We start from the raw sequence: 25,360 nt of genomic DNA, 5'->3' as shown, positions 1-25,360 counted from the left end.
GGGGAAAAAATTAATGTGTTATACAAGTGATGACAAAATAGTACTCTGGTCTTCAGACACACTGCTGTGGTCCTTTAGTGTAGTATGTGTTTGATTCTACTGTCCTCTGCCAGACAGACAGCTGGGAATTAAAGGAAATAAACTACATTAAATGAGTTCTCTCTGGCAACCACTCTGGATGTGTCATCATGTGACTTCTGCTTACTTATGATGCCGACTTTCAGAAATGGTTTAATGAATAAGAGCAACATCAAAGGAAGTGTTGCTTGGTCCTGGAGACCTAAGGCAAATGAAGTGCTACCACAAAAAAAAGACTTGGGTATTTATATAAAACAACAAGATGAGAATGACCAGATTCCCATGCTAATGCTCTCCAGGAAATTCTGCTTGCATGATGGACCTTGTTTTTTCAAATGGTTTATAGAAAAGCTTCAGTTTAAATGTTGTTCTGGTTAATCTGTATGGGATTAGGCCTTTAATCTTAATCAAAATAAATACTCCCTATGTGCGTTCATATTAATTTATTTTGCCGAATATATTCTCACTTTTTTTCCTCAAACTGTGTTCCATCTTCATTATGCAAATATAATGAACACCGCAAAAAAATCAAGATGCTAAATAAAATTATATACAATATTTACATATTTATAGTCAAAATTCCACAGACACAAGTGCTAATGCAAGATTTTTCTTGGCGTCTTTGGGAAAACTTGCGCTACCTAATCCTGAAGAGGAAACCAGCTACTTTCCTTCTTACATTCATATATTTTACATCAGTTAGTACTGTTAGTGCATCTTGCATCTAATATGATAAGGGTGAAGTTTAAAGATTCATAAAGAGAACTGCATGTAGCATTAAGTTTAATAAATATTATTTCAACCGGTGTTCTACTCTGGAAAAAACCACCGGAAGCTTATAAAAATGTTAAGGGCTAGTCTACACTGGCAACGCTAAAGTGCTGCTGTTGCTCTCCCAGTGCTGCAAAAAAAACCCAACCTCCACGAAGGGCATAGCTCCCAGTGCTGGGAGTGCGGCTCCCAGCGCAGGTGCACTGTCTACACTGGTGCATTACAGCGCTGAAACTTGCGCTCATGAGGGTGTTTTTTCACCCCCCTGAGCAAGAAAGTTGCAGCGCTGTAAATTGCCAGTGTAGACAAGCCCTCAGATACCAACTAGTTGTTTTTCACTTTTCAGGTCTTGAGTGCATCATTTTAAGTACAGTGATCTCAGCTAAAACAACTCCAGTACTCATCCCCTCGTTCAGCAAGCGGGTACACTTGGCACTTACAGCCCTGGTTCTGAGAAGTGCATCCGAGTCCCAATTCCCAGTTCTGAGTAGATCTCTATTAGAGGGCTTTGTCAGGTCTCAGGGCAGTGTATGGTAGTTCAAATTACAGCTGTTTCCAATCTGGAGAAAAGGAGGGTTTCCATTTCCAAAGGGATTAGGCCTTTAATCTTAATCAAAATAAATACTCCCCTCTTAGTTGATCAATGGAAACCAACATCTCATACCCCATGAACAGATCATTGCTTTGACATGTGTTCTTGAAGTGAACTATGGACCACACATCCCTTCAGATGCAGCAAAGCCTTTGTATTTGCCGGTTCCTAAGATACTAAATATACAGCTAGGTCCTGATCTGATTACCTCACTAGTCATTCTTTATTCTGTAAACATTTGGGGCACTGTGTGGCCCACAGAAACTTCTTGAGAGCAGTCACTGTTACCTATTGTCATTCCCTTTCCTGAGATGGCACTTCCCCCGGGAAGTGGCTGTCTCCTTCCTAAATTTATAGCAATTGAGCCCATTGGGAATGACAGAGGAGTTACTGAGGGGAAGCCAAATTGGGACAGCATGGCTGGTGCCTCCCCAGTGTGCTGGCTGGGGATAAGGACCCATATTTCTGAAAATATGCCCCTCTTTAAAGGTTGTGGAGGGAAGGAGGAAATTCCCCGCTGGTGGGGAAGCCCTTCAACGGCTACAGCCCACTGCCTTTAGATGTGTAATGAGAGTAGGCTTTCTAACTTCCGTTGTTCCTGAAGCAGTGTAGTATGAGAGGCCCCTAAGAATGTTATTGGGATTATTAGAGATGTTTAGGGGTTGGAGTCCCTCCCCACAAAATCTGAGAGGAAGGTATGGCTAATAGGGTATAGTGGTACTCATGGGGCAGAGAACTTACTTTCATGTATCAGCTGTGTAACTCACCTGTGGTGTGGGTGCTTTTCACCCTTCTTCCTTATTCACCAAGCCAGCATGGCCTCTGGGTACCTTGACCCAATGTACTGATTCTCTATGTGACCTTCTGGTGCCTGTCTGCTCTTGAAGGCCGTTTAAAATTTGGTCTGGATAGTCTCCCTTCATTCTGCAAAGCCAATGAAAACTTACCCCCATCAGATAAACACACACCTTTCTTCTGCTATGAAAGTAGCTCTGTCTTGCGAACTACCACATAAAATGTGGTCCCACCGCTGCACATAATGGCCTTAATATAATCAACCTCTTTAGAAATTCACAACATTACTATCCAAAACCCTTAGATGAGATTCGTATGGCATTTTACATAGATATGCATATATACACAAGTGGAAGATATTCTTCGCACATCAGTGTTTGCAAATGCTCCAGCTTAGCACCGGAGTTAAAGAAAGATTAAGTGGCCCAAAATTATGTAGTAAGCTATAGTTTAGTGATTCGCAGAAGTGGCATTTGTAAAAAGGAAAAGTTGGGTGCGAATAGATGGAATCCTTGATTAAGTTTATTGCTTGAGTCCTGTCTCTCACAGGTTCAGCTAGATGAGAACATCAACTTCCTTAATTTGTTTCTTGCATCTAAATTAATGTTTCTGTTTTGTGCTATTGGTTAACAGAAGCCCTTTGTTGGCCGGAGTGGGGTGTGGGGGGGGGGGGGAGGAGGCGCGGAAGGGAAGAGGGAGAGGACCCAGCTGCAAGTTATCCAGGCAAACGGAATCCACTTTTTCATTTGCCACCAGAGTTCCTTCCAGCCCTGCTTACTAGCATCTGAAAAATTATTTTCCTCCCTTTCAATGCATAATTGGTTTCTTAGATACAAACCATACAGACATTTACTTGGTATACCTGACCTAGAAAAAAAAAATCAGTCAAAAATATGTCCTCCTAGATATGTCAGTCAGCATATGATCTCCATATAACTTATAACGTATTAAATTACAAAATAATGAATCTTTTCAGTTAGCATTTTGGCACACGATGATAGTATTACATTTTATGTGAGAGTATCAACCACAGCTCTCACCCCATAAAACTGCAAACAGAAATTTGTAAGCATTGGCACTAGTTTCACTTAGAAAAAGACAACCATTATACTAGCATTACAGTTAAGCTATGCATGTACAGGCTGGATGGTATCCAGTCACATACAGTTCTTTCCCTCCTCTTTTAACATTTCCTTAAGAAGGCTAGACAGTGGTTTCTAGGTTTTTAAAAAAAGTCTTGCAAATTTAACTAGTAAAAGCAGAGAGTTGAGTAGAGCATGAGGTTTCCCAAGATCATTTGTAACAAGATATTCCTTTGTAGTCAACTTTGACACAGTGGGCCAAATTCTGTTCTCACCAATGAAACTCCCTTGCCTTCATTAGCTGAGAACAGATTTTGGCCTAAGAACATCCCAACTACCCCCACATAATTCAAGAATCATGCTTATTGCATGAAAGTAGAAAGAAGATTTAATGAACAGAGCATCAGAAGCTGAAAATCAAAGCTTTCCATTAAGAGTGAGCTGGCATCTAGACAGACGTTTCCATTTTCTCTTTTGTAAGACTGAAATAATAATATAAATGGACCCTGCCTCTGAGATCTGAGCTTACTTGTTTACCCTGTTTTTCCTTACTCAGTGGAAAAGGGCTTGATTAAAAGTTTAGAAATGCATCATTAATTCAGTAATCTAGCTTCCAACGATAACCCTTTCCCTTTTCATTCCTTGTTCCCTCCCATACACAAAGTTCTGTCTCCCCAGTACATGCAATTTTTAACATTTCAGGTATCAACATTCAAGAGCCATTAATAGGGGGAGGGAGGGCACGCGGAAAGCTGGAATACCTACTGTAAAGGCGTGCCAGACTTGTTATTGATTTGACAGACCCGACTGCTTCCTTGTCAGTGCTCAGGTGTGAAAGATAGTTTGCCACAAACAAATCTCTCTTGCCACATCTTGGATTTTGATCTGAAGCGATGGAAGCAGCTTCTCTGAAATGCATACGACTTATGGCAAGTGTTGAAACAGGTTGATCACCCAAAGGAAAGAGAGATTGCAGAAATCCTTGTAAATGGTACAGTGCAGGTGTAGATTGAGGGGGGAATGGAAGGGGGACTTTTCTTTCGCTTGGCATAAGACTCAAATGGCTGTATTGAATTACAGGAACAAACTGCTCCTCGAGCGCACATGTTCCTATAGAGGTCCAAGCATTTTGCTGAAGGGGGAGCAAAACAATCTGGTTAAAATTGGATGCATGTTTTGTACTTGATGGTGGTTTTGGTGATGCAAAACAGGCCTGGTGTCTGGTTGCTGAGCAAACCCTGCAACTTTATAAAATGCCAGCTAATTCATTTTATCATTTGAGTTGCCTGTATTTCTCAAAGCATCAATGAGTTCACCAGGGCAATGCTGGTGTACCCTGCTCCGCCACCTGTTCCAGCTATTGACTTACACCCCCAGGTGGCTAGAATCCTTTCTCCTTGTTGTCATGTTTTCTTTCTTGTCTGGAAATGCTGACTGCCCATTGTTGCCCTGACACTTATGCGGCAGTAAATCCCAGTATGAAAGGTTAGTTTCTAGTCAAGATGGCAATAACACAAAGCCAAGCTATCAAGGTTTGGCCACTCTATCATTTTGACTGTGAGACTGTGTACCGGGAATTTATCATATCGCCATTCTGTACCTGAGGGCCAGAAGTCAGGTGCTGTAGTTATTTAAGAGCTAAAATATGTTGAACTACAAGATCTTTCTGTGTCTTGCTCAGTGTATGGCTGTTTCTCTTTCATTCAAAACAATGGCAGTGCTAAATTATTCTTTTCAAAGTTAATTTTTTTTTGCAATCCACTTAGTAAGTAAGGATTTAAACTCCAACCATTTCAAGACGTAATTAGACTTAATGGGTTGCTTGAAATGTCACAGGAGACTCAACATGTGAGAATTAAAACAAATGGTTAAATGGAAGTCTCTCTCTTCAGTTCATTGTGGTCTCACTGTCTTTATCCCTGATAGCTCTGAATTAGAAAAAGACTTATACCATCAGCCAGAAAATATGTATTCTTAATGCTATTAAGAGAGTTGCTGGAGCAAGAACTTTGTGGGATCAGATCCTTTCTTTGAACTGACTGTGCTGGGTAAGGACTGGTCCTGTACTTTGCAGTAACATCACGGGCTGTAGAAACAGCAGTCTTAACAATGCTGTAATATGCTTTTTCTTTTATCTACAGTTGGTGTTTAATACAGTGCTAAAATCAATTGAAAGCTAACTTAATCATGCAGCTCAAAAGAATACAGCAGCTTGCAGGTGACTTTGTATATCAAAGTCCTTTAATTATTTGCTCTTTCCTATTAGTACAACAAACAACCATTTCCTGCATTCTGTAAGAGAACTAATTAAACTCCAAACCAACCCATACCTACTCTCATTTAAAAAGAGCCCCGTAGCTAGTAAACCCAGAATATACACTCATAGTAAAGCGGAAAGTTTTTATTATATGTTTGAAAGAAAACATACACATGTGTGAAATTGACTTAACATATCCTGTATTTTCAGAAGGCAGGAAAAAATTGACTGAGATTTCTAAAGTAAGATAAAGTTTTTATATTTCCCGATTGGTCCCATGTTTAATCCTAGCAAAACATACCAAATGTTGGCATCGTTCAATGCAAGAATCTGCTCCATTCTCTCCATAAATAATCTCCAGAGAGCGATCTACCTGGACTTACATATCTTGAGTTCTCAAAATTGAGAAACCTGTTATCTGATGGGCTTATCTACACATGGAGAAATCTCCGATTAACTCCACGTGTGGACACTTTGAAAGCTAAATTCAAGTGAGTTAAGCTAAATAGGAACAAGGCACTCTTATTCTGGAATAAGAATATCCATATGTGGCGTGAACAAGGGTGAAAGTAATATTAAACACTTACTAGTATGGGGGCCTGGCTCCGGGCCCGCGGAAGGGGCATCTTCGCTGCCTGGCCCGTGCTGCCTGGGGCTCCAGCGGCAATTTAAAAGGGCTCGGGGCTCCGGCCACTGACGTGGTAGCAGTGGCCAGGAGCCCCAGGCCCTTTTAAATCACCGGCCCCGGGGCAGCTGCCTCTTTTGCCCGTCCTGTTGGTGGCCCTGCCGATAGGGTCCCTTCTAGCAGGGCTGCTGACGGGGGGCAAAAGTGGCAGTGACATTAAAGCACTGCCATGGCTTCTTACCGGTACACCATACCAGCCCGTACCAGCTTACTTTCATCCCTGGGAGTGAATCAGGGATAATTAATCAGGAATAACTCTGTATGTAGACAAGCCATTAGAAATGTGATTCAGCAGTTGGATCACCTCCATTTGTAATAGCCTGATCATTCACTTCCTCCTGTATTGCAGGCAGTGCGGTCTTCATTGTTAGAGGTGTTTCAGTCTTGGAAATGGAGTCCATTTGTATTTGGGGGTGTATATTGAAAGACTTTTGAAAAGATTCTGATGTGAAGTAGTAAATGAAGGGGTCAAAGCAGCAATTCATTGTTGCAATGCATAATGTGATTGGATACATTGTCCTAGCAAATCTCTCCAAAGAGCAGTTTGCTATGGCTTGAGATCGCACAAGAGCATATAAGAAAAGTATGGAATTGTAGGGCACAAAGCAGACTACAAAAATGGCCACATGCACAATAATCATCTTTAGTACTTTCATTTTGTTTGTCCCAATCTGAGATAATGTAGCAGGTTTCCGGAGAGTCCTCAGAACCAGTGAAGAGCATGTGAGGTTGATTAGCAAAGGAATTATGAATCCTACCACTTCAATAAATATAGTGATCTTAGACAAATAGGTCTTCCAAACAATTTTGGAAAAACCCTCAAAGCAGGTTGTGCTAGTGTTGGAGACGTTGGTTGTGGAGAATAATGAGGCTAAAATTCCTCCACTGAGGACTAGTATCCAGACTCCTGCACACACAATGGCTGAATTTCTCCTTGTCCGAATGGTACGAGATCTGAATGGGTAGACAATAGCCAGGAAACGGTTGACACTAATGCAGGTGAGGAACAGCATACTGCCATATATGTTGGTGAGAAATGCAGTCCCTGAAATCTTGCAAAGAGTGTCCCCAAAAGGCCAGTGCCTGTTGAAATTATAAAATATTTTAAAAGGCAAAGTGAATACAAAGAGCAAGTCAGAGACGGCAAGGTTTGTCATGAAAATAGTTGTCTCGCTTCGCATTTTCATTCGACAGCAGAAAACAAACAAAGAGGCACAGTTTGTGATCAAGCCAAGGATGAATACCACGCTGTATACGGCCCCATACAGGTTGTATTTAAAGGAATCATCTGTCAAACAGGTGTGATTATTGCTGTGGTTTCCCATTCCAGGTCTGTGATGTGTTTTTGGAGCCCTTCAAAGCTGAATTCAGTGGCATCCATAAAATAAGTTAGTGAGCGCACTCTTCCTTAAGAATTCTAATGTTGTGGCTTGAAGCTCTGGTGCCTCATATTTGTGATGTCCTGTCATCCTGAGGAAGACACAAACAGTCAGTTCTGCAACCCAACTATCATTTAAAGTTTCGGTACATGAAAACACACAGCCCCTTTTCCCCACCACCACCACTTTCACACATTATGGAGCATATTCTTACCGCTGTAGATGTTCAGGGTTTTTTAAATGTTTATCAGGTACATTTTCTTAAAGATACATCCCACAGATAGGTATCATGGAGTAGGTATCTTTATTTTATTTTAGAAATGTTGTGATAATGGTAGTATTTGGCTTACAATATATTTTCTTATATACTAAACCAAGAAATATGAAATGATCTGGAAATACATCAGGAGGGAGAGTTTGTCACAAAGGCCAGTTAAGCATCCAGATTCTTACTGAAAGTCTATAGGAGTTGGGTACCTAATTTACATTTGTGCCTTGAATGGGATTGCCAATCCTCCAGGATTGGCCTGGAGTCTCCCGGAATCGGCATCAATCTCCCCGTGACTATTGAAAGCAATCCAGGAGATTTTAATAGGATAGTTTAAGAAAATGACATTACGTCATGCTGGGGGGGGAGGGAAATCTCCCAGAATAGCTTCAGTCAGAGTTGGCAACTTCTTGAAATAAATCTCCCCCTAAAATCTTAAATAGGAATGGACCATCAGGTTTGGGAAACAAAAGCCTAACCCTAACATATCACCCACAGCTAGAACCAAAAAAGATTCTGAAATGTTCAGATAAGCTCTTGGAGCTATGCAGAGAATGGAAATTCCATTTTGTGAAGGATTTTGACATTTGTCATTTTTCCGATTAGGAATGAAATCCCAACATTTTGAAATTCTCTGTGAAAGAAAATTCTGAAAAATATTTAGTTACAAGTTGAAACATTTTGTTTTGATTTGCATTTGTTTAAAAAAAATTCAATTTTAAAAAAAATCAAAACATTTCATTCTGAAAAGGCCAAATGGGACATTCTGAAATTGTTTGGAACTCTTTCGTTTTTTCTCAAACAAGATTTTGACAAAAACATGATTTCATGAAGTGTGTTGATGATTAAACTGTATTCCTTAGAAAAGGGTTCTAGTGAAGCTTTTCTAAAAAGCTCCTTTTTCACTTCTGGTCTTTGACTAGGATCAGAACAGGAAGTATTGGAAATACCATAGAAAATCTGGTCTCATGAGACTTCCAACCCAATTTAGCAGGCTCTAGAGATTTGGATAGTTCTGATAAGCATTTGGTTTTTTACACTTATTGGAACTAAATACACCTCTACCCCGATATAACGCAAACCGATATAACACAAATTCGGATATAATGCGGTAAAACTGCGCTCGGGGCGGGGGGGGGGGGGAGCAGGGCTGCGCGCTTCAGTGGATCAAAGCAAGTTCAATATAACGCGGTTTCACCTATAAAGCGGTAAGATTTTTTGGCTCCTGAGGACAGCGTTATATCGGGGTAGAGGTGTACTTGGAACCCTTTTGAGGTACCCTCATTAACTGTTCTATCTTGAGTCTATTTTTAAGGCCTGTGCAAAGAAGCAATCAAAGTTTCTCAGATTAGGGAGAGAATAATTTTTTGGGCATGGTTGTATCTCTGGGGAAAGTGGAACAAGGTCAGACAACTGCAGGAGGAGCGTCTGCACTGTAAAATATAGGAAACCAAATAGAGAATGTAAAGCTTGTTTCTTGTGATCTAACAACTGACCTGGTAGATAAAACTATAGAGCATTTTTGACAGATAGAACCACTAGTTCGTAGCTGGAGCTGCATCAAAAAGAGATCCTGTGGCAATACAGATTAAATAGCAAATTTTAGGTGGTATTGGATACATTACGATTCTCTGAAATAATTGAAAACACTTTTGAAATTAGAATATGTAAGCAAACAACTAATTGAAACGAAGCATGGATTGAATTAGGAAAATTGGATGCATATTGTCTAACTAGTAAAATCAAGTGTTTTCTGTGTTGTATTCCCAGTGGGGAAAAGTTACATTCTCAGACAATATTTCTTGCATGCAAGTTATCTGTAAGCCAAGTGTAAAATGTCCAGTGCTCAAAACTTTACTAAAACTTACTCTACTACAGTGAAAAGAACAGAAACTTCTCATTTTCCTCATCACAAAACTTCACCAAATGACAGACATGAATTCTGGCCCAATCTAGGAGTGACCAGAAAACTGTACATGTACGGTAGGCACTGCAAAAGCAGCATTATGTGCCAGGTTTCTAATCAGTGCCCTGCCTTGTCCCTTAGAGAGTATTCCTGTTAAGAGCACCAATCTGTGTATAAGTAGGTGTATAGGGGTTAGTGTGAAGTCAGATCAGATGGACCATGGCCCTGATCTCTAAGCCTTACCTTGGAACTGCACCTGTGTCACAGAGGGCTTACACAACAGCCTCTCTCTAAGTTCTGGAGGAGCCAGGATTGGGGCAAAAAACTTCTATCCCAGGCTGCCCCATTTCTTCATGGGCTTTCTACCCATTGCTAACTGTATGTGCACCGCTCTGTCTGAATTTGGCCTGTGGTCTCCTGGCAGTTTTTGGCACACGCTTTTAAACACAGTTCAGTAAACTTCTTTATCTTTACTTATGTCTGAGATGCACAGTTGCTATGAGGATCCTGGGTTTTTTTTTTTTTTAGTTGCTATGAGGATCCTGGTTAACACACATTCAAATCAGAAGTAGACATACCTTTATCTGATACCTGCCGGCTGAGTAGAATGACAAATGAGTTCAAAGCCAACATTCAGATGTTTTCTACAGCATAAACAGATGCTTCCTTATATGAACTATCTTTAAAAAAAAAAAAGTAGAGGGCAAAATGCTCTTCCGGTATCTCTCAGCTTTGTAATCCACACATTTTCTCTCTCTCACTATTTCAATATCTGCCTTACTAAATTCATGACAAATTGAATTTCATTGCCAACCAGTAGGAAACAGAACACAGAAGAAAATTCCACAGAGATTCGTTTTGGAAGAGGTGGTACTAAGCTATGCAAAAATGCACTCTCTTTAATTGTGAAGTAATCTAAAAAATAATCATAGGTTGAGCTAGACATTTAGCTGGCTATATCTATATCAAATGCATTTGTATAGGTTTTATATTTTGCCTGCCTTTAAGGCAGTAAGTAACCAGGTTCACAAATATATGTAGTTCCAACAGGGATGGTTTGCCTCATAACTGAAACCTCAGTCTACTATATTAACTTCTTGGCTTCTAACCCACATACAGTACATAAACAGACTGCACTTTATCTCCATGAGAAGCAATCTGTAATGTTTATGTTGAAATTTAACTTGCATAAGTAGATTTCTTTTTTTTTCCTCACTGAGAGCCAGGTTTTCCACGTGGCTTCAACGTTGGCTCCATATATGTCCAAATTTTGGAGGCACAATTCTGGGAACCTATGTTTCTACTCAACCAAAACTTACATCAGATAGTTGGATATTCAATTTTCCCAATTTGTGCAGGTGGTCCTGCATTTTGGCAGCCCCAAACTGTGCATTCAGAAACCAAGACTTGCATATTTAAAGGGTATTTTGAAATATTTATCGTTATTATTCACAATCAAGCTATGTTATGTGCCAGCAGTCTGAGCTGCATACAATGCAGCTCCAGTGCTCTGGAGAAAAGATGCTGGATCATTTAATTTTTTCCCCCCTATTTAACAAGGAGTCACATGGACAAATTTCACTTTCCTGGTGCATCAGTCTGAGAATTGTCTACCAACTATTGTTCAAACTAGGTTATGATCTTGAAAATATGAGTCCACGTTATTTACATATTTAACACTGAGGCGGTTAAACAAGCTGACAAATTACTCAAACTGAGTCATTCACTTTCAGTTACAAGTTGTCAGGGTCTATAATTTTAATGCTTTAAATATTAGATACATTCTCCTTCTCTCTAACCAGAATTAAATCAACACCAAATTTCCCTGCCTATCATGCTCACCACCCTATCACTCTGTTGGGAAAGATTAAGAAGATTTAGCTTCATGTTTTTAACATGCCAAGTTCAGCGCACATCAAATAAACAAAATAACTTAGAATTCTGTTTTTCAGGCAGACCAGATCTTTAGATTCATTGTCCGCTGTACAGAATGTACAAATTCTAGTTCAGCAGTTATTAGAAGTGATGCCATAATGGAATACAGAAAAGTGCTTTTACACGAGAGTACTGAATTACTGTGAGCATTACATCTCATGTGAAGGGGGAGCTTCACCTGACTCTACATCTTTTGTCAGTTACGCCAGTTCAGCCCCACTGAGGGGGAAGCCAGCAGTGTTGCAACAGATAATTGACAGGCAAGCTTGCCCTCACTCAATTCTCATGTGTTATAGGGATCACTTTCACCTGCCATGCACTGAAAATTAAGGACATCTCTTCTCCTTCCTAAAATAAATGATCCCTTTGTTTCTGACTCCATTGTCCTTATGCACTATGACACTCATAATTGCCATGTCGTAGCTTCTCGGGGCACTGTAATTATCAAATATATTTACTTGGCATCCTAAGAGCTTTTAATTTGAAAAGAAGTATATTTGCACTGAAAATATTGCTCTTGACACACAATAAATGGACTGTTCCAAAAAAAAAGAAAAAGGAAAGAAACTGAGCTCTTGTCTTATTTTAATCATGAAGCTGCCGCCTTTTGTTGCTATTGACATGTCTCTTTCTCTACACGTTAGCCATTAGAGGCCCAGTATAATACAGTATGAACTCAGTGTAAACTGTAAGTATACCTAAACATTCTAGATAGGGTGGCCAGGTGCCCGGTTTTTGACCAGAAAGGGGACCTGACGGTGTTTGATCAGATCTACTGACTGGACACTCAAAGTCTGGTTACTGTGGGCAGGAAGGCGCTGGTTACTGTGGGCATCACCCACGCCCAGCCCCTACTAGGCCAAAGCTGCCTCCTACCTACACTGGGCAGCTACTGCTCCCAGCAGCGGCTCCACAGATGAGTCCCTCCTCACCCAGGAAGAGGAAAGAGGACCGAGGAGGGGAAGGAGGCCTCAGGGCAGGCAAGATGCACTGAGGAGGAGGTTCCAGAACTCCTGATGGAGTGTCTGGTTTTCAAATATTACAAAGTTGGCAACCTTAATTCTAGGTATACTTCAATCCCCCTCAGAATAGATGGAGATGGATCTCTTGAGATCCCTTCCGGTGCTATATGTCTGTTTTATATGTTATGCATAAAATATACATTAATTAGGTCACTTTTACTTTGCAAAACAACTTGAGAATCAAAACTTACAATTCACATCTTCTCAATACATTTGTTCCTTTTCCTTGCTTTTTATACTAACTTAGTGGAGATGTAAAGTGATTTGAACTTTGTGAGCATGAATATTTAAGAGGTCGTGTGGGTAAATAAAATTACATGGCTTATTGATTTTCTTAGTTTGACTCAGATTGACAAAATCAAAAGCTTTCAAAATTCTGATGGAATTATTGTGCTTAATGCACTTCATGACACAAAATAGTGTTACACAAATAGGACCAAATTTTGGAAGGTAGTTGTACCTGTGTGGATGACAGAAAAGCCATAGGCCAAGAGGTGATGTGACAGAATTGCTCTGGATTTCCTCATGCAAATAGACTAGTGTAGAGGCCTTTCATGACCAAAGAGTCAGGGATCTAAGGGTCATGGGGCCTTGGCTGTATGATTCAGTACATACAGCCTCTGTCCCCGTAGTAGACCCTTATGTATTGTCCTTACACAAAGCATGACAACTTTTCCTACTCTTGGCAAGAGTGGTATGCATGAAAAGGCTTTTGCATCATTATTGTGCATCCAGCTGATAGAATATAAAAATATGAGTCCACATGTGTAACACTACACACTGCACTAAAACATGTCTCATGCATCATGTCTGCTGAAGCCTAGTGAGATGAGTTAAGGTCAATGTCACTATAATCACTGATTTGGAATTTTCTCCCTTTTGCCTATTTCTAAGGTTACTTGGATTAGGTAGAGATTTTGGATGGGAATTTATTTTGTTCTAAAGACAGTTTTAGTTTTTCTTCAGATTTATTAGGGCATAATCCTGCGTAAGGGCTGCAGGATGTAGATTCTTGTAGACTTGCATGAGAACTACTGATATGGTATGGACTCTACAGATATGGTTTGTTTTCTAAATGCAAAATGAGATTGTGTGACAAATCTAAGGTATTTCTAATGGACCTGTCATGGTAGCATCTAGTTATCAAGCATTTCTAATGTCTTACAAGGTTTAAATTAAAAAATTAACAACCCTGAATTCAGAATGCCAGCTAGCATTTGGGATAGTAATAAAGCCAGCTCACACGACTTTATTGTGAGTCTTGCAATATATGTTTTTTGTCTTAAAGCCCCATTTAAAAAAAAATTGCCCTTATGGTTCGGGGGGGTCATTTCAGAAAAATTCTGAGGTGGGAGCAAAGTCATGTCAGCATATAGGGTGTTCTCTGTCCCAAAGAGGATCACAAATGAGAAACTAGGTAATTATTGCTTTCCTAATGATGTCATCCAAAATTGAGGGGGGAAAGGATGTGCAAAAAGTGGAAGAGATAATGGAGCATATAGACCTATGAAAAGTTGGGTGAGGGGGGAGACAACTACCCCCTTGCCTTTAGCAAATGATGTCCCTGCTTATAGTTTTGGGGAGAGAGCCTGAAAACATGATCTAAGTGCAGTCTAAAGGCTCAGACAAATCTGCTTTTCGGGAACTTGTGATTTTTGAACGCTCAGGTCTGGCAATATTGTAAAGATATGAGACAAGTGCCGGTAAAAGACTGATCTTTATTTCCTGGCCTCAGTCACATAACATGGAGTGGAGTCACAAAAGATTGCCCCCTGTCACACAGCAGAAGTAGGTATTCACTGACTCCATTGGCTACTGGTAGAGGAAACAGCATTTTTTTTTTCATTGGACATTTATTTGAAATAAGGTTAATCTAGAATTAGATTCAGGCACTACATCTTCCCCTGCCAGTTACTGTGTTTTAAAATAACTTTTTCCTATTTTCAAAAGTTTTTTTTCTGTTTCCTGTTGATGTGTGAAAAAGCCATACGAACAGAAGAAACTGGTTGACTGACAACAGGAAACAATTAAACTGTCTATAAACAAAGTGCTGTTAAATGTACAAAGTAACTGAAAGCAGAAAAGAGACTTTTTTTTCTAATCTTGCAACTCCAGTAATCCTAGGTGCTATCTGTGACAATAGTAGGAAAACCTATTCAGATAGAGTGCGACTTTTAAGTTGTCCCTTTAAAGCCTCTCACCCTAAAGAGCCAAACAAGATCCTCCCCCACACAAACATGCATATTTTAACAAAGCAATTTACTGTTAGGAAGATGCCATGTAGGTTACAGTGAAAGGGAGAGTTTTCTAGTGCCTTAGAATAAGGGAAGGAGTCATGCTTTCATTCATGGCTCTGGCATTGACTTGCTGTGTATCTTCAGCACCTATATTATCTCAATTTTCCCATATTTATGAGCACAAATGCTACTTACCTCATGGGTGTTGAGGCTGAAATAATTGGTGAAATCCTGGCTCCACTGAGGTGAGTAGCAAAAAGCCTATTGACTTCAATGTGGCCAGGATTTCATCATGTTTAACTGCTGTCGAGCCCAGATGAAATGCATTAGACACAAAGCAAAATTTTAGACTATTCCAGATCTGGGGCATCTGAACCTTTGGCATAATCCTGGGTCCCAACAGGCCCTTCTAGCAGCCAGGAATCAGCCAGGGGTAGACTCACCGGGGCCGCACCCCCTTTCTCTTGGCCTCTCCCACGTAAGGGTGGGATAGGAGAAACTATGGTGGTTCTGGGCAGTGGCCCAACTCCCACTGCCCATGATGGCTCAGTGCCTGCACTGCCCACCTGCAGTGGCTCCGCATGAACCCTGGGGCCTTGGCCAGGGCTATGGGTGGGCACAGACATGGTGTAGGGCTTGGTCACCTTGGAGACAAGCCCTGCCTGTCCTCCCAGCACCCTACTGCTGCCATTGCTGGCCTGTGGCTGCCTGACAAAGGGCTGCACACCAGTCCGAGCAAGTGAAGAGCAAGGCTGGTGTCCTGCCAGGGCCCAGCTTGTGGGGCAGGGGGAGGGGTGTTGGTGAACAAGCGGGTCCCACCCCATAGGGATGGCTGGGCCTGCCTGGGGTTTCCCCACCAAGCTGCCCTAGCCCCCAGCACTTGCAGCAATTGGGGGAGGGAGCAGTGGCATGTAACCCTACGTGTCCCCCACTCATTGCCTCCGTTTGGGGAGGCAACCCCTCCTCTCCCCCAACCTGCACCCATGGTTCCACAGCTCCTTTTTGCACTAGCAGAGGAGTATAAAACAGGAGCCAGCATTAAGGTTGTTCTTCCTAGAGATTCTTCTTCACTGAATGTGGAAAGGGAAACCTGATCTCTATAAGTCATAATCCTAAAGGATCACGCTTTGTTTCCTTTTGGATTGATCAGCACTGTTGTTGATTCTTCTAACAGTCCTTGGAGAGCTTCAAGGTGTTTCCTCTGCATGGCGACTTCCCTATGCTGTATCTGTTTTGTGTTTAGCTCACTAAAACGTTTTCCTTTTAGAGGAATGGTGAACTGACCTATCCAATGATCATATGCTAACCTTCAGGGCAAGATACCTTTTTTTTTTTCTTTTCACTAAAAATGCCTTCTTCCCAAACACCTCATCCCCTCACCTATTCTAAGATTAGAGCTACCTTCCAGTAGATGTTTCAAACTGTCACCATAATGTGTGTGTATACTGATGTGGTAAACTTGATCCTCAATTCATATATATTAATGGATTATTATTAGTATACAGAGAACCCAACCTTTTGGGCCCAGCTTTCAAAGGAACCTCAATATGATTTCTGAAGACTGAGACTGCCATTTTAAGTGTGTCTTTTTTTCATGCCCAAGTCTCTTACTGGATGGATCTCTTTTTACACTGGTATACCTAGATCTAATATAGTGCTGCTGTTGGCCAGCATAGCACTAGACCATGCAAAATCTGGAAAATCCAATAGAGAACGTAATACAGAAAACAATCGGTGAAAAATTCTTTAAAAAACCCTGTTATGCTTGTGACCTAAGCAGTTAGCTAATGTTTGGAGTTTAGCAGTTTGTTTCCATTAGAAGGAGAAATTGATGTTGGAGTCAGGTATTTCTTTGATGCAATTCTATTTATTTACAAAGAATGTACAAAGTCCTATTTCCCTGAACACAAGAGGAATCAAACCGGAGGGAGTTTCTTTGCTTGAAGTTCAAAGTCTCTTTGCGGCCAGCACTCTGCGCAAAAAGTTCCCTCTCTCTTTTGGATTTCTCTCTCAGCCATGTTTTCAGTGCTTCTCTTGCTGTCTTGCTTGGCTTTTGGCCTGCTTCTCTGCATGTTCTCTGGGTGCTTCTATCAAATAATTCCCAGTAAAATCCCACTGCCCAAAAAGTCAAATTTCTGACCAGCCTTGCACATGGCCTGTGTTTTGAGAAGTAGCTCCTACACTTTCATCTACCTTACTGTAAAAAACAGCTTAGCTGCATCTTACATTTATCCTGAATGAATAGTGTCTTCTGCCCACCAGCTTCAGTGAAGTTTCACTCACCTCCATCAGAATACATGAGAGTCTCAGGCTTTTGCAGTTATAAAACTCTGTGGTGAGGGGACTATAGGTTTGATCTCCTTTGAGGTGCTGAGTTCATTCCTCCCCCACTGAAGTCAGTGGGATTTGAGAACTCAGCATCCCACAGGAGTGCTCCAGATCTTGCAGGATGTGCACCCTGCACTGGTTTGGTAGGTGATCTTATTGATATAATAAGGCTTTGCTCTCTCAAAGGCCCTGATCCTGAAAGGTGCTAAGCACCCGCAACTCCCATTAAAGTCTACGGACCAGATCCTCAGCTGGTATAAATGGATGTACAGTACAGACGCATTTACGTGAGGATGTCGGGAGTCAAGCCATCACAACCGCGTGTTAACGGACCGCAGGTTAAGAGGGCCATGCGGAAATATCTTAAGATATCTATATATACACACATGTATAATTATCTAGGATTACATACGTATTCACAGCGTCCCAAATACTGCAGGTGTAGCTGTTAATGGCATTTTGCAAGAATATAAATTCAAATGTGTAATCTAATAAAAACATTATTACTACTACACAGGGGTGAAAGTAACTCAGGACGCTTACCAGTACAGAGCGGGGGTGGCTCTGGCCCCCGGAAGGGGTGGGGCCTCAGGCAGAAGAGGCAGGGCTAGGGGGTCACCTACCCTTCCAGGCCGCCTGGTCTGCAGTGCCCGTGGTTCCCATGGCGATTTAAAGGGCCAGGGGCTCCGGACGCAGCTGCTGCGTTATCCGGAGCCCCGGGCCCTTTTAAATTGCTGGCCCCGGGGCAGCTGCTCCCTTTGTCTCCCCCCCCCCGCCCATCAGTGGCCGAGGTGGGGGCAAAAGGGGAAGGAACCTTAAAGCTTTGCAGGGTCCTTTGCCGCGGCAGCGCTTTAATGTTGCTCTCTCTTCCCCTCCCCCCCCCGTTGGCGGCCCAGCACTGCCGTGGCAAAGGACGGTCCTTAAAGCGCCCCTTTTGCCTCTCCCATTGGTGGCCCTGCTGGTAGGGTCCCTACCGGCAGGGCCACCGGGGCGGGGAGGGGCAGCAACGTTAACACGCTGCCGTGGCAGCACTTTAAGGATGGCCCTTTGCCGTGGCAGCGCTTTAACATTGCTGCCCCTTCCCCCCCTCCCGTTGGTGGTAAAGACGTACAGCACATTTCCACTCCGCACTTCCTGTCGATTTCTACGTCAGTGAGTTACTGAGCAAATCTGTAGCTCTACATAGCAAGTTCCTGTACCACGTGTTAACGAGTCTCGCGTGTTAAATAGGTAGCACTGGGAGGCACAGCGCTACCGCGCATTAAGCAGATTCACACATAAATGGTTCTGTACTGTATTACCATTTACTGCACTGGAATGGTGCTGCTTTGTACTAGCCGAGGAGCTGACTATTTTGGGGTACATTTACACTGCAATGTAAACTCAGGGTTAGTAGAACTTGAGTTAGCAGACCCTGGGTTTGTTAACCCAGAGCTTGAGGGTCTACATTCATTTGTAACCACAGGTTAGGAATTGTTTAACCCAGGGTCCCAACATGAGGCTCCAGCATCTACACTGCATTATTCGGGCCTGAGTCCAACAACCCATATCCGAGACTTCCTAGTGCCCTCCCAAAATACGGCTGCACTAACTCTTTGTTTGTGGTGCAGTGCGGGGGAAAAATTGACTGTCCATCAAACTTGATTGTTCAGAAGACAAAGAAAGTTGGCCTGTGGGATTGTGAGATATGTCTAGCGGACTCCCAGATCATGAGTCCAATAGGTCTGTGTCTACATTGCAGAGCAACAGGGTCCCAGCTTGATTCAGGCTCGGATCCTCCAACTCATGGGCTCCTGGGACCGAGCCCTGCATTAGCATGATTTGTGTGTAGCAGGGGCGGCTCTAGACATTTTGCCGCCTCAAGCACGGCAGCATGCCGCGGGGGGGCGCTCTGCCGGTCGCCGGTCCCGTGGCTCCAGTGGACCTCCCGCAGGCATGCCTGCCGAGGGTCCGCTCCCTCCGCAGGCACACCTGTGGGAGGTCTACCAGAGCCGCGGGACCAGCGGACCTTCCGCAGGCAAGCCACCGAAGGCGGCCTGCCTGCCACCCTCCCGGCGACCGGCAGAGCGCCCCCCGTGGCATGCTGCCCCAAGCTCGCGCTTGGCGTGCTGGGGCCTGGAGCCGCCCCTGGTGTGTAGACAGAAGGGGGGTAGGCTTCAGCCTGAGTTTGAACCCTGGGCTTACACTGCAGTCTAGACATATCCTGAGAGCTGAAGGTACTCAGCACCTTCTTGGAGTTCGATTACCACATGGTTTTGGGCCTTAGGCATCCATATCTTATATGTCACAGGTACCTTTGCCAAAACTGATATAAACTGACCTGGAGGTTTGATTGGTGTTTTCATAGAAGCACCTTTACCCTCTCACAGGCAAAATGTCATATTCCTAACCACCATTCTCCAGTAAATCAGGCTCTTATTTTGTTTTGTAAACTGAAAACAAATTCAGTAAATTATAATGAAAATACGTAAGAGAAAACACACCCCAGGGCTGAAAGCTAACAGACAGAGTTGTGACATCTTACTCCTTCAGTAATAAACTACAGGGAGCAAAGCTATAATAATGGAATAAATCTAGAATGATTTGTCATTACAAAAACGCAGATTCAGAGACACCATAATTTCATTCCCATAATTCAATTTCTAGATGCCATATTTCCACGAATGACAGAATAGTGGGAAAACTACAGCATGGTTTGAGGGGAGGTGGTGTTATTTTTGAGTAATGCAATGCAACTCATGTTTAACTTGAAAACAAAAACATCTTGAGCGAGAAGACCATATCCATAGGTTCCAAAGTGAAACCCCAAAAATGCTAAAAAAATTAGCTTTTCAGATGTGACTTTCTTTGTGAACATACACAACTTTTTAAAGTATTACAAAAAAGCATATTGTATGTATTTCATTAAGACCTATGATACAAAAGCAAGCTATTGTTGCCTTCGTATGTACTCATTTCTAAAGCTGAATGACTGATGAACACTGTACAAATTCACTTGCTCAAACTTGCCAAGATAAAAATAGTTTTTTAATTTTCTAGAAAACAAAACTACAAATAATTCAGAAAGCTCTCTCATTTGAGGAGGATCAAGACAGGCTAAACTGTTACTGAAACTGAATTGGTCTTCACCCTTTCAGAGCATAGTCTCTCTTGAGTAAAAGCAGGAGATGGTGCATTTGAGCAAAACATGTACCACCACTGTCTGCTCTGGTGAATAGATAACTTCTGTTTCCAGTAAAATAATTTAGCTTTTGTGAAAGGTGGTGGTTTCATGTCCCCAGAGACTAAAGTCATATTATTTATGGAACAAGCATAGCAGCAGCAGAGCAATCCTTTATACCCACTTGACCTGGTAAGACCCCATTGGGGATGGATGGGGATTTCAGGCTCCATACCCATTCAGTCCTGTGTTTGTCTGTCTGGGATAGTTAAATAGAATGTCATTTGTGGCAGTGGACAGCTGTCCATGCAAATAGCCAGGGACTGGATTGATTTAATCAGCTTGCTTTAAGTATGGAAGGCCAACAATGTGTCATGGTAATCAATGTTCTTCCGTACCAACCTGGTCTAAATTCCAGCAAGCAAGCTAGGGCTGCAATCTTCTATAACCAGATTTCACATTTTGGTGAACTCTAACAAACACAAATATATCTTGAAAAATTAACATAAGCAGACTGACCAATCAGGAAGAATATAAATATAAATACTTTGACAATTGTGGTCAATTGACTGAAGAAATCCTATAATATTAATAAAGATATAGAGTAATTTAATAGTGATTTACACATAGACAGCTCTTTGCGAACATTTAGTAAACCCTGTAATGCTGTTAATCCTATGAGATATGTCAGGGTTTTACTTATGGTCTTCCCCTATTTTGGAAACAGATCCAGAATTTAGCGGGTCTGGTTCTGCACCACTGAAGTCAATGGGGACAGGCTCAGACCCAACCTGCATGTAAGGGTATGAATTCGCTGCAGAGTTGGCCTGGATGTGAGTGACCACACTGTAAAACCACATCCAAGTTACTGTGTCCTCACTGATGCTGTGTTCCCCCATGTGTGTCATTAGGACTTCTGCAGGCACATCCCATGATTCTTCATGCTACGGTAAGCTGAGCTGCTCTGATTCTTTCCCAGTCAATTGTGGGAGAAGTTCTGTTCTGAGCACATGGGTGAAATTGTGGGAAGGCATTGGTGGACTATCAATACTGCAGTGATTTACCCTGCATCCTCACTACAAAGTGGGTGGGTTATCACTTCGAGTGAAAGCAGAATCTTGAAAGCACTTCTCTCAGGTGAGAGGTTTTTGAGGGTGGATAGGACAGAAGCTAGGAGCAACACCTGGGCTAATTCTGTAGTACAGACATACCCTTAAAAGTGGCAGTACTAGAATATAAAGTCTCCTATTCCTAGTCCCATGTTCTGTTATGTGTCACAGCCTCTAGTTAAAAAAAAAAAGTGCTGCTGCTAGGATTGCATCTTTTCTGCTGCTTGTGATCTGCAACACTTGGAAACTGTTAACATTAATATCTCACTTCTGCCGGAAAACATGATGAGAGATAAGTTGATGTATTTTCTTAGTGTTCCTTGTCAAACCACATCTTCTGAAATGAAAGTTAATAGGTAACTGCATTCAGGCATGGTTCTATTTGTACTTTCTCTGTATGTTCTGAACTTCCATCTCCAGAATTTAAAGGACGCTGGTTTTATCAACTGACCTAAACCCTACTCAGGAGAAGTCTCATTTTTACTCTCTAAAGACTAAGGGGGAGGCATAGCTCAGTGGTTTGAGCATTGGCCTACTAAACCCAGGGTTGTGAGTTCAATCCTTGAGGGGGCCACCTAGGGATCTGGGGCAAAATCAGTATTTGGTCCTGCTCTAGTGAAAGGCAGGGGGCTGGACTCAATGACCTTTCAAGGTCCCTTCCAGTTCTAGGAGATAGGTAATAATTGGAGATATACCAAAGGAGTAAAAAGAAATGTACACTGAGTCCTTTCTCCCCTTCCCCATGTTTTTCAGGACTCTTTAAGTTAATAAGCTTTGAACTCTTTAAAGTAGTACAGTTAGCTTCCTGCTAGGTTTGCTTTGGCTTTCATAATACTAGTAAGAGGAGGAGGACGGAAAAAGTATTGTAGGTTGAGAGGATATCCTCACTGAGCTTTGAACTTCCTCATCCTTTAGGTTTTGCTAACTATTATATTCATCTATTGGAGTAATAATAAATTATAGAACTGCCTTGTCTTAAAGAAAAACTCAGCACCATTATTTAAAAGTATCTGCTGCAAATCATTCTCGAGATAGTTTTTTCACCAAGGGATTTTTATTGTAATTGTCTTTTTAAAAGCATCACATTCTAGTAACTAAGTATCTTATATGCCTAATAAATTTTACATTTGATAAGTTTTTATATATACTTATAGCCAAACCATGGCCTATTGAAATCCATGGGAGTTTTTCCGTTGATTAAAAGGGAGCAGAATTTGGCTGCAAATGAATGCCCCTTAATTCTTTAAAATAAAGCAGTTTTACAAAATGAGAAATTTTGACTCTTATACTCTATTCTGGAACTATAGCTTCTGGGGCCTTGATCCTGCAAAGATTTGGGCATGTGCTTAACTGTATGCACTGTCACAGTGCGTAAAGCTAAGCATATAAATCTTTGCAGGATGACAGCCCAAATTAGGATTGTTTAATACAGAGCTTACTTGTTTAAACCTATGTTAAATTGTATCTTTGAAATACTGAATTCAAAATGTTAAAAAATGTTCTAAGCAATTTATTATTGAACAAGCTGCTATTATTTGGCTTAGCTGAAACACATTAGTTAGCTAATTAAACACAACTCTGACAGAGGTCCTTAATTTGTCATTCTGACTTCAGGAGATAGCGTGCATTGCAATGGTTTGCATTGCAATAATTTATAGCAAGTAAGTAGTTTTGCAGAGTAATTGCATTCCAAAAACATGGAGATAATCTTTTCATTGTAAACATGTTGCTACATCACTGTGAGAAACTAGCACTTCTTTCATAGAAACAATATTATGGCTTGGGCAATAGAAATGAAATCTTTCCCCAGATAAAAGTATTGCTAGGGGTTAGTACTAAAATATTCCACAATTCAAACCTAGTGGGCTAGAATGATTTCTACTGAAATCATTCTATTGGTTACAGCAGGCATCAGTCCGACCCAGTAAATTAAAAAGTATTAAAATCAGATTCTCAGAGCTGACATTAAATCTGTACACTTTTATAACGCTACTGAAAATTAATAAATAAAAATAGAAACTTACCCCAGAGATACAGACTAGAGATATCATGCCTCCAGACAGCTACTTAGTTAGGAGATCTCAGATAGATTCCTCTCTGGCAGTCCATAGACTTATCCATTTTTTTAAAATGCAGGTTTGTTTAATCCCATAAGTAAAATCTGCCTGCTCTAGCTGTTTACTGATTGTCGTTCATCCTTTAAAATGTGAGGCTACTAGCAGTTATCTCCATTCCTTTGTCAGGGGAGAAAAACTGCTCAATGTTGCAGCCATCATGCCTTAGGAAACAGGACGCAAGAAAAGGCCCAATGTCTATGCAGGATCTGTGGGCAGGGGGAACTCTTGGGGGTCTCAATAGGAAATGTTTTTCATTGGATAAGAAGGTATTATTAGCAGCTGTGATCCCGCCCCGTCCTCTGTGCTTTTAGTCACCAGGCATTGGGCTGATTGTGTTTTTCCCCGAAGCGCCTTGCCGAGGAAAAGCACCCTTCACAGTTAAGAATTAGCAGCTTAAGTACAGCTCGACAATAGATAAAGCTGATTTCCTGAGCAGCTGGTTGGCTGACGCAGCCGGTGTGTGCGTGCTTGTAGCAGAGTATTGCTTTAGACTAGCAAATGTAAAGCAAGGGAATACCCAGGTCGGGAAGCTCAAACTTTGTGTTTCCACAGCTACAGTGATTCTTTCCCCCCCCCCCCCCCATTAAAAAAGAGGGGCAAGAAGAGATTTCTGCCTCAGGCATGCGCCAGGGAACACCCTCTGGCTGCAAAATGAAACTTTATCAAGATAATTCAATTCTATGTGCAACTGTTTAGTTAAAAATGAGCTAGAACAGATTTCAGTTTGCTCTGAAAGCCTTAGGTTCCTGCTGAAAAAGTTTAGGAGGTAGTTAGAATGTCAAATGTTTATGGAGATCATTATAAAGTTCACAACCTCCAGAGAGGTAGCACTTCTCAGGTCTTTATAGCCCAGTCTGCTAAATCTTATTGTCTCAGTAAATCTGGCTCCTGACTTACCAATTAACCAGGAGTTTTATTTCTATCTCTTACCTTCAGTGCCGGCCCTTCAGCTAGGAAAAGGTTTCGGGGTGTCTTCTGTCTGGGAGGAAGAGCAATGTTAGTGGACAAATTATTCAGCTTTGCTTTCTGATGGCAAGTAGTGGTCAGTTTCTTTTCTCCCAGCCTTCTCCAGCCCTCTGCTTGGGATCCTGAGTCTGCTTTTAAACTTTGGTTTTTAAAACTTAGCCAAACAGCTCACATGCCCTGATTTCATTTTGTTTATTCTCCTTTTTCTCCGCTCTCTTCTGACTGCTCTCACAGGCAGCCAAGGTTAGTAAACAACTCATTGTGAAGCTGGAGTGAATGCTATTCCTTGGACTAGTGACGGGTGATAGGGCACTGCAAAAAGAGGATTCTCTGTCTTGCTCCTACAGAGAGAGAGAGAGACTTTTGCCTCATGACCAGCTGCCATGGGGTTTTATCCAGTCGACTCTCAAATAACTTTCTGAATCTCACGTTATAGCAGCGTTAACTCTCAAATGCACAGACACTGTGGTAGCCCTTCTTCCTTTGAATTTCATCCTCTTAGGATTCACTTATTCTCCCTTTAGACTGCATAAAAAGATCTACATAGATTCAAATGGCAAGTGAAGAATCTGCAAATGCTTTTAGGTGCAAAGTGAAAATGGGTCAGTTTTCCCTTTTGTACCTGGGATTTAAAGGTGTGTGAGAATATAGATGAGTAATGAAGATACTGCTG

At 41.7% G+C, this 25,360-nt stretch overlaps 1 protein-coding gene across 5 annotated transcripts; it reads right to left on the bottom strand.

Annotated features, from left to right (window-relative positions):
- Positions 1-6,204: 6,204 nt before the first annotated feature.
- On the bottom strand, positions 6,205-25,010 carry LPAR4 (lysophosphatidic acid receptor 4). Of its 5 annotated transcripts, XM_045029309.1 has the most exons (3): positions 24,652-25,010; positions 10,392-10,493; positions 6,205-7,730 (listed from the first exon to the last, which is right to left on the bottom strand). In XM_045029309.1, the coding sequence occupies exon 3, from the start codon at positions 7,583-7,585 to the stop codon at positions 6,536-6,538; it is 1,050 nt and encodes a 349-aa protein (XP_044885244.1). In that variant the 5' UTR covers positions 7,586-7,730; positions 10,392-10,493; positions 24,652-25,010; the 3' UTR covers positions 6,205-6,535. The 5 variants fall into 5 exon arrangements, with proteins under 5 accessions (XP_044885244.1, XP_044885242.1, XP_044885240.1 ...); XM_045029307.1 differs by lacking the exon at positions 10,392-10,493; XM_045029305.1 differs by lacking the exons at positions 10,392-10,493; positions 24,652-25,010 and adding an exon at positions 23,629-24,075.
- Between the last annotated feature and the right edge of the window lie 350 nt (positions 25,011-25,360).

The sequence above is a fragment of the Mauremys mutica genome, chromosome 9 (genome assembly GCF_020497125.1).
Source record: "Mauremys mutica isolate MM-2020 ecotype Southern chromosome 9, ASM2049712v1, whole genome shotgun sequence".
NCBI classification, from domain to species: Eukaryota; Metazoa; Chordata; order Testudines; family Geoemydidae; genus Mauremys; species Mauremys mutica.
Note: the sequence above shows the minus strand (reverse complement) of the source record. Positions and strands in the feature narration are given on the sequence as shown.